The sequence below is a fragment of the Corythoichthys intestinalis genome, chromosome 6 (genome assembly GCF_030265065.1).
Source record: "Corythoichthys intestinalis isolate RoL2023-P3 chromosome 6, ASM3026506v1, whole genome shotgun sequence".
Lineage (NCBI taxonomy): Eukaryota > Metazoa > Chordata > Actinopteri > Syngnathiformes > Syngnathidae > Corythoichthys > Corythoichthys intestinalis.
In genome coordinates, this window is record NC_080400.1 from 54,955,630 (window position 1) to 54,967,663 (window position 12,034).

The window sequence follows — 12,034 nt, forward strand, 5'->3', positions numbered from 1 at the left end:
TGACTTTATTTCAAACTAATGGAATACACTTGAGGGTCTCATGGAATAAAGACATCAACACAAGAACAAACGATAGTTTGCACATGCAGGTTTCATCTTTTGCGGGATACAAAAAAAGCCAAGAGAAAGAAACTAAAACACAAGTTCCATATAAACTTGGAGTACTCAATAATCCTGTTTCTGAACACGCGCACACATACACGCTGACACACAAATATACCAACAGGTTTTACCCAGTATGGTGGCCATGTACTGTAGAATTTGAAGAACATCCTCTTCTGAACCAGAATTTTCTAGAAATGGGCACTTCTCATCTTGGCTTTCACTTTTCAGGTCCTCCTTACCAGAATCCGGACACCTGTCAGTAACCCAAAATAAGCAATGACTAGAAAGTAGTACAACCTAATTTACCATCAAGTCAGGGCTCCAGACTGCGACCAATATTATTTTGCAACTAAAATTAGAGCCAACTGGAGTTTTTTTTTTTTTTTTTTTATCTACTCGCTCATGTGCGACCAGTAACATTGCGTTTCTGTTTTTGTTTTTTTGCTGAGAAACTCCTTAACGGTTCAATTTAAAGTGTGTACGACAGGAGAAAAACGTCCTAAATAGCATTATTATGTGAATTGAAGACGATTCGACTATATACAACAATTTAGCAAAGCGCAGATGACGAGAAATTTGTCTTTTAATCTGCTGGTTAGCCACGCCTACCATTATAGGGCTCTAGCGTCCCCAACAGGTGGATGACGTCAGCGGGAGAATGGGCTCATCGGTTATACTATTCAGCCCATTGAGGGAGAGTTATTCAGAATGAGGAAAACACGACGAAGAGAGCCGCAAAATGTCATTGTTTCAGTCTCTTCACTCCAATATTTTTACAGGATATTCTTTTTATCCAAGTATTTTTCCCCAACAGCTAAATAAATGGCATGGTCATGACAAATAACAGTCTTGTGCTAAATGGAATATGAAATAAAAAAAAATGAATTTATTCAGGACGACATGGCAAAATTACTCCATACCGGTCAAAACTGTTGACTTCACCTTTACTGTCGCACCTCCCGAACGATATTTTATGCCAAGTCGGGCTTATGTCGTTTCACTTCCCTGGCTTTGGAGAATGTAAACAAACAAAGAGGGGTGACAGCTAGCCGACATGCTAACCCGAACCGAGTGATGTTTCAAAGTCTTTGAATCGGAAAATCACACATAACTAGCCCAGATCATTTCACATGATGACTGGGTTGTCAATTATCTCGCTGATCGGCAACCCGCCCGGTGGCGAACAAGTTAAAGCTCGTCGTTCCCCTGCTGAGGGCAGAGGGCTGGTTTGTGGAGAAGCAGCTGGACAATGACCGCCGGAAGAAACCGGCCGATGTCAGAGGACCGTGTAGCTGCCAAATGGTTAACACCAATATGGCAAAATAATGCTTTACTACACGGCGAAGTCGTAAACGGCGAGAGACTCATAGGAGGGCGGCTGCAGTTCTTATGCAGCTAACATGACAATATGTGTATGAGGAGAGCTTTTTATATGCCCATCTATGATCAAACGTAAGTAGACCTTTATTTAAAGAAGGTTTGTAGTGTTTACTTAGTAATCGTTGTATTCGCGGCTATTTTAACACAAAGTTGCCATTTCTGATCGGTTGGAAAATTTGACAGAACACCGGGCACATGAAGAGGGCAATAAGCTGAGTATAGTGCTTTCCCTGGGGTGGGGGGGGATGCGACAAGCCGCTGGTCGTCGGCCGAGGGGACAAGGAGCATGTCAGCCACAAAATGCAAGCCACCTACATATTAAAATCATCCCAGTATTTGACATAATACAAAAAACAATGTTTACTCACTTCCTCATAAGTCACATGGTCCCGCAGGAGTGGGGCTTGTTTTGGCCAATATGCTTGCCTGGCACCGCCAGACTATTCTCCCTGTATTTTTCAAACACTGTGAGAAATAGTCTGGGACCCAGCCCATTAAAGAGCATATATAAAAAAAATTGGAATAAATATATCGATCGCTTCTTCACACATCCAAGTGGTCCATTTCATTTAGGAGCTTAAAATACTGCGTGTATTATGAAATAAACATGCTTTTTCGTGTCACAGGCACTTTAAATCCACTTGTTGGTCAAGGAGCTAGTTTGCCAAGGGAAAATACAACTGAAGAAAAAGAAGGTGGAGGTAGGCGATGTGTGGAGAAGTTTATAATTGGGGTCTTGTTGGGAAAACTTGACAGCGCTTGCAAACAATGGCGACAAGGACAATAAGTGACTATTTTCTTTCAATCAAACCCGCCACCACTGTTTCAAAGGAGCCCGACGGGGGAAATAAGTCCGACTAAGGGGCTCGACACACAGGAAGCGATGACGAAATCCCAAAGTCATCGCCGTTGAGCTGAAAGCCAACACACGGGACGCGATGCAACTGCAACGGCAAGCGACAGCCATACGCACCGCTTTCTGCCTGTGTGTCATCGCTCGTCCCTGATTCGCCATAAATTTGGAGGGTGTTTTAAATTTCCAGTCTTTTCCGTCAAGAACTTCTCATATTGCTGCTTTTTTATTTATGTCCCGGTAATCATGCCGAGAGGTATCATAAAGTATGTGCTAGTCGCACAATGCTAAAATGATATGCTACTCCTTGTTGACAAAGTGTGGAATGTGGATGTCAATTTCCGAGTTGGCCACTGTCCTCGCAGATGATTTGTCAATCAATAAATCTGTTGCTGAATGGTTGTAGTGCCAGGTGACAGCGATAAAAATAAAACAAAATTCCCATGTTGACCAAATTTGTAAACAGTATACTGTTTGATGTAAAAACTGAATAAAATACTCATACGTTTGTAGTTTTATGCATTTGTTATGAAAAGAACCGGTTAAACAATGAAAATGTGTTAACTTAGTTACTTTGCATGTCAATTTACAGTGTGCGCCCTTGAATCCTGTGCTTACGCCCCTAGGGGCCACTGTGCTCCTAGTAAAAATATTTGAATATAGAGAGAATATAGAGGGAAGCGATCATTTTATTTATTAAATTTTCTTTAATCCCGCACCATAAAAATGAGTGACTTCCGGCTCCAGTCTCGAGTTAAGGAAAAATGCGAATGTGACGTCACCCGGGTCACCATCTCACAACACAGCCATTGCTTTATAGCATGCAAATGGACTGAGGATTCAGCTGATTTTGTAAATTAATTCATTTATTTTTTGCATCACGCCAGCCCAGTGTGCTGCAGGCTTTTGTTGCTGCACCAGGGAGAGTGGTGTGAGGCTTTTTGGATTTCCAAAAGATTCTTGTTCAACGCGATAGGCAAAAAAAAGTCCAACAACTGAGGAAACATTTGACGGACAAGGAAGTGAGTAAGCTTCGTGTTTTACATTATGTCAAATACTGGGATCATGGCAAACGTTTTAATAAGGAGGTGGTTTGCATTTTGTGAGCGATAATACTACTCTTGTTTTGTTTACATTTTCGGCGTTTCCTCTGCTCTCCCCGGCGACAAGCACTGCCTGCGTCGTGGGCTGGCCAATTGGTAAAGACAATCAACCCCTCCGCCATATGACATGAGTTCAGAGGTTGCGCTAGACATTTTCGTTGTCTGTCATTTTGACTGACAGGGTCATAAAAATCCGGTCATAATCTATTTTTACCCGTCACTTAAATTTTTAAAATGATAATGATGACATATTCAATAGTAATTAGTTTTCATTCATTTTTAATTAATATTGTAACGCTTGCTTGGCGGCGAAAAATTAGACACGGAAGTCGTGTTATTTTTCTCCCTCTTTTTACTCTGCTTACCGCGAACAACACCAACAAAACAACAACTCCGCCCCCAAAGAAAAAGAGGCAACTATATAGACCCCAATCACCAACGTCACACAATGATCTTAATTGTGGTTGTCAGTCCAAAATCTTCTAAATATTTATTAAATGCATCTTACCAGATATAAAATGACTACTACATAGTCTGTGGTGATCGTTTGGTGCCCAGATTTATTGTTGAATTACAGCAGTCCATCTCGCTCTCCTCTTCGGGTCTCTCAGAATACGGTAGAACTTCAAGTCTCTCCGTCTATCTTCTCTGTTACTGCAACCAACCGCCACACACGCCTTCACCCTTTTGATTATTAATGTTAACGAGCAGAAAAACACGCCGTAATAGGAGGCATGTACATAGCGGTAATGTGTAAACACGACAAGCTGACACACAATATAGCGGCTCCAGTCAGGGGGGCGGAGTTGTGACGTCATGTGATTGGGGTCTATACACAGGTGGCAATCTAGTCCACCAATTGGATGACGCGCTGGCACACCGGGTGCACCAATAAGAACCTTGCGTTGATGTGTCAATCACGGTGCCGCCGCCAGACCCCGGTGATGCTACAATATTCTGACAGAATAGCCAACGACGTCATGCATTAAGAGAGACAATAGCTAATTAATATGCTCACTCGCCACCCTGTGGTCTGGGGTGTGAATTGCAACCTGTCAAAATGACGGACGGACTTCAGTTTTTTCCGTCACCGTTGAAAAAAACCGGTCAACGACGGAAAATATTCGGTTAACGCGACCCCTGCATGAGTTGGAGTAGTTTTGTGTGATTTGTTATTTTCAGCATTACCCTTTCTCTCCCTGGCAACGAGCACTGCCTGCCCGCCGCAGAAAAACTTGGAAATGCGGCTCGGCTTTGGCTAAAATGTCGGCTAGCTGTCACGGATCCTGTGTTGTTTACACTCTTTCCTCCGTCTCCGAAGCTGGGGCAGGGAAATGACAAAAGCCGGACTAACTCCGGTGGCATAAAATACCGTTCGGGAGGTGCAAGAAGTCGACAGTTTTGACCATTATGCAGTAATTTTGCCCTGTCGTACTGAATAAATGCCTTTTTAATATTTCATATTCCATTTAGCACAAGACTGTTATTTGTCAAGACTATACAATTTATTTGGCATATTTTGCTGCTCTCTGTAGTATTTTCCTCAATCTGAATCTTCCCCCTCAATGGGCTGAATTCTAAAAGAGATTAAATCATTACCCTGCCGACATCACCATCCAGCTGGGGACGCTAGAGCGCGATCATGACAGGCGGGGCAAAACTGCAGATTAAAAAACTAATTTCTTGTCATCTGCGCTTTGCCAAAATGTTGTATATAGTTGAATCGTCTGAAAATATTATTCCAATTCACATAATAATGCTAATTAAGATATTTTATGCTGTCACAGGCACTTTAAACAGGACGTACGGTGTCCCTCTGAGCTAAAATAATTAAGCATTCAGACGTAATTAAGCTAACCCTAGAAGTTAACTACGGAGCTGTATGGCTTAAGCAGAGGCCAGAAATATAAGTATAGTAGTAGTAGTAGTAGTTAACGTCATGACTTCGTTTGCAGTTTGTTCTATGATTGCACCAGCATACAGCGATGCTTCCTCTTTTGAAGTCACCAAAGCATTCTAAATAGGATTTATTTTGTTTTTATTTTTCATGTAACATTTTGTGAATGGACACCTTAGTATCCCAACTGTTTTCTTTTCAGTGAGTGTTGAACCTGTATGTTTCTTGCTTCTGTAGCTTGCTATAATTTTTATATTTTCAATATAACCCTCCGCTGCGTATTGTAAACCATTTTGACTCAGTCGGGATGACATTGCACTGGTATTGCTCTAAAATAAATCACTTAAAACACTCCGGTATATGCCTGGAGCCACGAAGCTTTTTCAGGTTAGAAACCCTGACTAAGGGGTGCAGAGCTTTTGTGAAAGGTCAATTAAGGATAGAGAAATACCACAGACAGAACACTGAATCTACCTGATTTCTTGTTGCCTGTAAAACTTCAGAGTCCTCTCCAAAGCCTCTTGAACAGTCTGTGTCTGTAAGAAGTTTAAAAAAAAAAATTAGGATTCAGTCATTACTGTTTGCTTATGCAAAGTATTTTCAAAACAACATCACAATTTTCAATGACATGAGTAAGATTACATATGAAAAGCCATGGTGGTTCGAGAGTGGATAGAAAATGTATATGGCGGAAAACAGTCAAGACTGAAAAAGCAGTTTCTGCTCTTGCACTCCTCTCTAAAATAAACTGTTGAATTTTAAGCCAAAAAAACTGTTGTGTTTGATAGAACAATATGTCTATAGGCTTCTATAGAAGATTCATGGCGCATTAAGCCCCCGAACTATTTTTAATTTGTCAGTTTTACCCTGGAAACCCCCGTTTACAGACATCGCGCAACTGCTTTTGTTTCAACCTAGCCATAAAACGAAGGTAATGAATTTTATTTATTATTCAAAATGTGTGTCATTTTTAGCTTTGAATCCTTAATCGATGTCTAATATTTCATTAAAAAAACAACATTAAAAAATTATTCAGTCGCATATTTTAAACTTTTAAACAAATTACGTCACAATGACAAAATTGGCGTCTGTAAATAAGTCACAGATATCTACTTCATAACTATCAATTAATTGTTTTTTTTTTTTTTTTGTTACTGTCACATTTTCCCCGATATGTTAGATGATAAATAATCGATCCGAACAAAGAAAAAAAAAAAAAAAAAACTTTTAAAAGGGTAAATATATGAAACAGACACTCGATGATACATGCTACATGGAGTTTTTGGATCGAAACAAGGTAAGTACGCGATAATATCTCGTTAAAATTTCCTTGCCAACATGGAGGGTCTAAGGATGGGGGATGCCCAGGACTTGAACTTTATTTATTCATCTTGCTTCATTTGCTGATTCCTATGCAAAGCCCTTTGAGACAACCTTGTTGTGATTTAGGGCTATACAAATAAAATTGAATTTAATTAAATTGAATTACAATCATGGCGTATTTAATTATGCTCTCACGTGCTCTCACCTCCAGTTAGGGTTTTGCTGTTTAAAAAAAGTTTTGTTTTTGTTTTTTTTAAATGCCCTCCTGTTGAAATTTTTTTCTTCCCGTAGAAAATTGAGATTTTACGCTTTCCAATAATGTATCACACATGCATATGAGACAGTTTTGAAATTTGCCAAATTGGAGGTCTCAGAGCGGAACTTCAGGTCACCTGAGTGTTTTCCGCTATATACATGCTTGTTCAAATGACAGGTTTTTGTAATTATTAAAAAAATGTTTAAAAACAATTTTAAAAAGTTTCCACCTTTGATTTTTCCTTAACCCTGTACAGCTCATTTGGGGATTTTTTTTTCAAGCCAAGATACAGTTGTAAAAGGGATCCAACCCAAGCCTGGCCAAGGCTATGTTCAGACCCAGAGCTCCATTTCTCTAGTTATTTTAGTTCATCCAAATTATTTGGTAGTTGAGAATGTTGGTTTAATTGTATCACTGTGTTTCTTAAATTAATTATGGAAATCAATGTTGCTCTAAATTGTAGTTCGCCATATATTTGAGTCTATAATAGTGTATGTAGGTACATCTCTGGCACAGTTTGGAGACAGACTGCAAGCTTCGCACTTTAATATTCAGCTATATATCAAACTAGACATGTTGTTACATGTTCTTATAAACATTATACACTGTATAATTTACAGTGGGGAGAACAAGTATTTGATACACTGCCAATGGGTTTTCCCATTGACTGTGTATCAAATACTTGTTCTCCCCACTGTATATATTGTATTCATATGACTTGGCAGTAGGAAGGGGGCGGCCTGAGTCTCACTCACTTCAAACCTGGAAAATGTATAGTATTTGAAAGATTGTTGCCCCTCTTGAGTAAGTGTGTATCAACCACCAAGGCTAGGTTCATACTGCGGGTCTTAATGCACAATTCTGATTTTTTGGGTCATTTCTGTTTGTTTGTTTTTTTGGGCGTGCTTGTTCAGACTACCTTTGTCCATTGAGCCCGTTCAAGTAGTACGCATGCGCACTAACTCGGAGTCCGACACGCGCTGAGCAATTTGAAAAGTTTATTGTTAAAAAAAAAAGAAAAAGTTCCAAACATGTTACTGTCCCACCGTGTCACCCTCATAATGTGAATTATTTTTAAACAAGAATAACATAGAAAAATGTTTGTCTTTATTAAATGCTTCATTGAGTGAGTCCGCTCAAATCCACTCATGCTGCTGCGAACAGCTTCTCACTTACAAAATAAGTTGCCACAGCACACTTACGCTAGTGTTTAACAAGCTAAGCAATGATTGACAGATTTGTCACTTTGATCGTAGAGCTACCCAGCGTCTCTGGCAAGATCAAAGCTACAAACCTGTCAATCATCATTACCTTTTAGTACCAAACCAGCTGGCCAGTTTAGCTGCACTACTTAGCAGGAGGGAGGGTGAGAGGCTGTACGAGCATGAAGCAGAAAAACATAAATATATTTTTTTTGATTAAAAACCCGATCCACTTCACCCGATTCCGATCCTCTGATAAATGGCGCAATTGGCCCGATTTCCCATCACGTAATCTGATCAAGACATCCTTATTCTCGGGATTATCCTTTTTTTTTCATTTTATTTGTGTCTCATGACTGTGCTCAAGCCTGCTTCCTGCCTAAAAACAGTTCAAGCTAGGCGCTAACGCTAATGCACAGCTCTATCGCTGCCATCCTACCTGCTCTTTGCTGACGTAATTACTGCATGAATTCCGATTTGGGAGACTTGAGAGTCCGGACTGCAGCCACATTCTTGATAAATGTGACCCAGATCAGATTTTAACCACATACGAAAGTGACGGAGATCGGATTGTTAATGGTCCCCTTTTATGTAACTTGTCGCGTTCAGACAGTCAAGTTAAAGACCAAATGTGATGTAATTTCATAACATGCCAAATAGGGTCACAATTAAAGTAATTAAACATTGTCCAACAAATAAAGCATGAAAAAATAATTTATATGTTGGATATTTGACAAAATAATCGCGTTTCCGAAGTTCGAGCCTGACAGGGGACGAACCCGGAAGTGATACGTCACACCGAGAACAGCGATGGCAGCGCTCCATACGGCCGCCTAACAAAGCCCTTCAAACAATGATTCAAACAGTGATATAAGCAGGGGTGCACATCATTTTTTTGCCCAGGTTCTCAGAGGAGGACCTGGAGATGTGACTTGGTCCTCATTGAGCTTGAGAGCCAACCCGCCTGATGCGATAAATTTATGACAAGCTTTACTTAGAGCCAATTAACTTTAATTAATTATATTAACAATTAATGCTTGATTAACATCAACTGGCACAACAAAATTGCCATTACTTTGAAATGTAAAGAAATAAAAAGCACCAATTCAAAATAGAGGGCATTATGCAGCTCCCACATTAACTCCAACCCTTTTTAAAAGTGGGATGTCCTCCTCATAAGACCTTATTGAACGTGCATGTTTAGCTTTGTAAAATGCGAGCAAAAACACGTTTGTCAGTGCATGTCGCTGTTCATTACCTTTATTCCGCCACTTGTCCATAGGGTGAGCGGGGTCCTGTTTGACATCGATAGTTTGCTTAATTGCCACATGCTCTCTGTTTTTTCGTGCTTTTCAAAGTTTGGATGGCTGAAATTCTTTGACCCTACATAAAATGCGCTGCTCTTATCGGCGACATTGGGATTCTCACAGCACATTTTGTACCGCATTTCCGTGCGAGCATCATTTGCTTCTAGCCATGGTACCTCCTACTTTTCAGCAAAAGTCAATTTTTTCGGTAGCTCCGGTGACGTCTCTGTCGTCTGTCTGTCTTTTGACGGGGGTGGGGGAACACGGAAGTAATTACTCAGTGTGGCCTGCCTCTTTGACATTTTGAGAAGTTATTTTCTCGTGTCCGCCGCAAATACGGTGGTCAGCCATCGGTACGCAAAATCGTATGGAAGTCGTTGAGGGCCAGCGCGTTTGTCTACGTCCGGTAAGCATGCGCGCATGCGGACCACTTATGTGCACCCCTGGATATAAGCAATAGATCGAGCGCAAGGGAGGAGATCCAAGTTTTTGAAGAGTTGGAGGAAGAAGAGGAGGTTGAAATTTTATGTTGGACCTAACATGTATTAGCCAGACGCTAATCAGGATGCAGTGCAACAGTGCACCTAGACTACCTGACATGGAATGGAGACAAGACCCATTGAGATTACAAGATTGGTAAAATATAGGCTGTTATTATTTTCATAATTTGAAGATGCAGGAATTTGCACATAATTTTATGTTTTTGTCTATCTGATGACATTGTTTAAAAAATAATAATAATCAGACTTCATGTTCATTTTGGCAGATCCGGAAGCTCTCGTGCATATAAAATAATGATATAAAAACGTTGGGGGGAAAGAAGATGAGTCGTTGATGGTTTTCTCCACTTTACTGTGGCAACAATAAGAAAACAAAATAATAGCGGACTGCCGCCACATTCAACCACAAAGTTTTGCTTCTCACTCATCTCACCCACTCGCCTCCTACTACTCACAGCTCTCCAGTCCCAGCGTCTCTTAAACGGATCGTGCATAGTGTCTTGTTATGATTTTTTTTGTTGACATAGGTAGCGAACACACGACGTGCTGACAACGTTGTTTCTTTATTAACACATGGTGCTAACAGTACGAACACAGCTTGGGGCTCTCGGCAGGCTGTGCGGAGCGATAGATAGAGCCTGTAGAAGCGTCTAATGGCATGAGGAAATGTAGTTTTTTCACACAAGCGAACAGATTACAAAGCACCACTTCAGTGTTGTCCCGAGACTACATTTCCCATGATTCACTGTGTGACCTGCGCCGCTCGCTGAGTCGCTGCGAGATTGACTCAATGGCTACGCTAAACCAACACGCTAGTTGTCAGTTGTCACCTGTCAGCGGCTCTCGTAAAACACAAACTAGAAGGCTATCATGCAATCACCGTGAAAGAAACGCCGAACCGTCCAAAAGCAATGCAATGCTTGAAGCATGAAGGTGGAAATACATAATACAAATACAAATAAATGTGCACAAACTCACCGGCGGTGTGTGTCTCTTACGGCAACGTGACCGTGAATTACCGCGACGCCGACCCGCTTATATGCACATCCACACCCCTTTCCCGATTGACAGTGGATTAACCCTTTCGCACAAGATCGTAGATCACGCACAATTTAAACACGCTTAACCAAGCGAACGCAACAACAACTATGATCCGGCATTGCCACGAGTTAGCTTTCGGCTAACGTCGCTAGCTTCTACTCTTCATTCCACAACAGTTGGCAGCTCTGCTTTGACAAAGTCATCAGCCATCTACTGTATCCAAAAATCACACTTACTTTTTGGCAAATCCTTGATCATAAGCAGACCGGTTGAAGAAGCAGGCATCTTCGAAGTGTTTGCAGCAGAGAACACGACTCGATTATGGCGTGAAATTCATTCGCTTACTTCACATTTGGCCTTTAATGCCTCACTCGGTCGGAAAAGTACATTAAGACCTGCAATCTGAACCTAGCCTAAGTGTGCAGGTACTAAAATAATGAGTTGCACTTCTACGGCAGATGTGATTGAATTCAGATTCACTCAATTTGTTAGCCATCAAAGGGTACTGCAATCATTTGACAAACAGTATAGACGTCAAACTTAAACCAGATCACAAACACATTTTGAATTACTTACATTATGCATTATGACAGAGGAAAATTTATAGCATGGGACCTATTTGAGTCCCTCCGTCTTTGTTGTTTTTAAGTGTACGTTTGTGTAACCTCCTCTTTGTAACCAGTGCGCAAAATAATCAGAAGATTCCAATTCGACTAGGGAGCTAAGTGTTGTACTGTAACCATGAATGAATAGCTCAGATAATGCAGTTTGCAATTATTTTTTACTTCGTGCTACAACAATAACAACAATGCAATACAGAACAATAGAACAATATAAGAAAATAAAATTGGGCCCAAAAATAATAAACAAAAATGTCTTTCACTCTAGTGATCACTTTTTTTTCCCTTAATCCTGTTTAAGGTATTTCTTTCTCCAAAGTTTGTATGGAATCCTGTCAGTTGGTATTGTCCTACCACACTGAAGCGTTGTCCATGAAGGATGAAGTTTCTTGGTCTTTCACGCTGGGAAGCTCGCCATCAAATTTCCGGAATCTTCTTATCTTTAAT

At 40.6% G+C, this 12,034-nt stretch overlaps 1 protein-coding gene across 1 annotated transcript in view; it reads right to left on the minus strand.

Moving 5' to 3' along the window:
• gucy1a2 (guanylate cyclase 1, soluble, alpha 2) overlaps positions 1 to 12,034 on the minus strand; it is a 101,716-nt gene that overhangs the window by 59,895 nt on the left and 29,787 nt on the right. The window contains exons 2-3 of the mRNA XM_057839729.1: positions 5,813 to 5,874; positions 234 to 358 (exon numbers count right to left, since the gene is read on the minus strand). Coding sequence (XP_057695712.1) covers positions 234 to 358; positions 5,813 to 5,874 — 187 coding nt within the window. The remainder of the gene's footprint in view (positions 1 to 233; positions 359 to 5,812; positions 5,875 to 12,034) is intronic.